At 55.3% G+C, this 1,131-nt stretch overlaps 1 gene segment (V, D, J or C); it reads left to right on the forward strand.

Annotated features, from left to right (window-relative positions):
- The first annotated feature begins 184 nt into the window (after positions 1–184).
- Positions 185–701, forward strand: LOC111735664. The segment is given in 2 exon segments: positions 185–248; positions 358–701. Coding segments are annotated over 2 exon segments (390 nt in total).
- Positions 702–1,131: the final 430 nt, after the last annotated feature.

A 1,131-nucleotide genomic window follows, 5' to 3' on the forward strand; every position in this document is an offset into this window, starting at 1 on the left:
GGACTCTCTCAGAGGGAAAAACCAACCTCCATCCTCAGTCAGGCTGTGAGCTGAGCTCCAGCACCAGGGCTCAGGGAGGGGCTGGGCGGTCACTGGATGGACACACATTTGCATGCACAGCCCCTCCTCTGGCGGAGGGTGGGGAAGAAAAGGAGGCCTGGGGCAGCCCAGCCCCACTGTGGGCTCAGGGGCTGCGTGCACCATGGCCTGGATCCCCGTCCTCCTCGTGCTCCTCTCTCAGTGCACAGGTGGGGAATGGCCTCGGGGACAAGAGCTCAGTTCCCACCCTCTGTCAGTTCATCTCTTCCTACACCCCTGAGCTTCACTCTTATCACAAAAGTTTGTCTGTGTTTGCAGGTTCCCTCTCCCAGCCTGTGGTGACGCAGCCGCCCTCCCTCTCTGCATCTCTGGGAGCATCAGCCAGACTCACCTGCACCCTGAGCAGTGGATTCAGTGTTGGGGAGTACAAAATACGCTGGTTGCAGCAGAACCCAGGGAGCCCTCCCCGGTATCTCCTGTGGTTTAAATCAGACTCCGAGAAGCACCAGGGCTCCGGGGTCCCCAGCCGCTTCTCTGGATCCAAAGACTCCTCGGCCAACGCAGGGCTTCTGCTCATCTCCGGGCTCCAGCCCGAGGACGAGGCCAACTATTACTGTGCTACAGCTCATGGCAGTGGGAGCAGCTTCAGTTACTCACAGTGACTCAGTTGATGAGGAAGTGAGACAGAAACCCCTGGGCCCTCAGACTTGGGCCTTGAGAACCTTTATTAAGAAGCTTCTGTGGAGACTCTTGTAGGGGAGACTCCTCTACAGGAAGACACATCCATGAAAGGAGGAAAGGCAGAGCCTGGTTACCTGAGCCGGCACAGAGTATCCCAGGAGCACACAGGTGCGGTGACAGAGTCCCACTGCACATGCCCATTGGGCGTGGAGTGAAGAACAAGAAAAATACTGTGTCTGCACCTCTACTGATGACCAGGACAAGCTAAGTTACCCAGAAATCTTATGCCATTAAATATGAGTCTTCTGTTACTACTGATGTGTCCTTAACTCATATGTTGATTCTCACTAAGGTCATGGACAGACGTGACTTCATCCTCCATGAACATCCTACACATCCCATTGGTCTAAT

This window comes from Pteropus vampyrus, unplaced genomic scaffold (assembly GCF_000151845.1).
Source record: "Pteropus vampyrus isolate Shadow unplaced genomic scaffold, Pvam_2.0 Scaffold1000004979, whole genome shotgun sequence".
Taxonomy (NCBI): domain Eukaryota; kingdom Metazoa; phylum Chordata; class Mammalia; order Chiroptera; family Pteropodidae; genus Pteropus; species Pteropus vampyrus.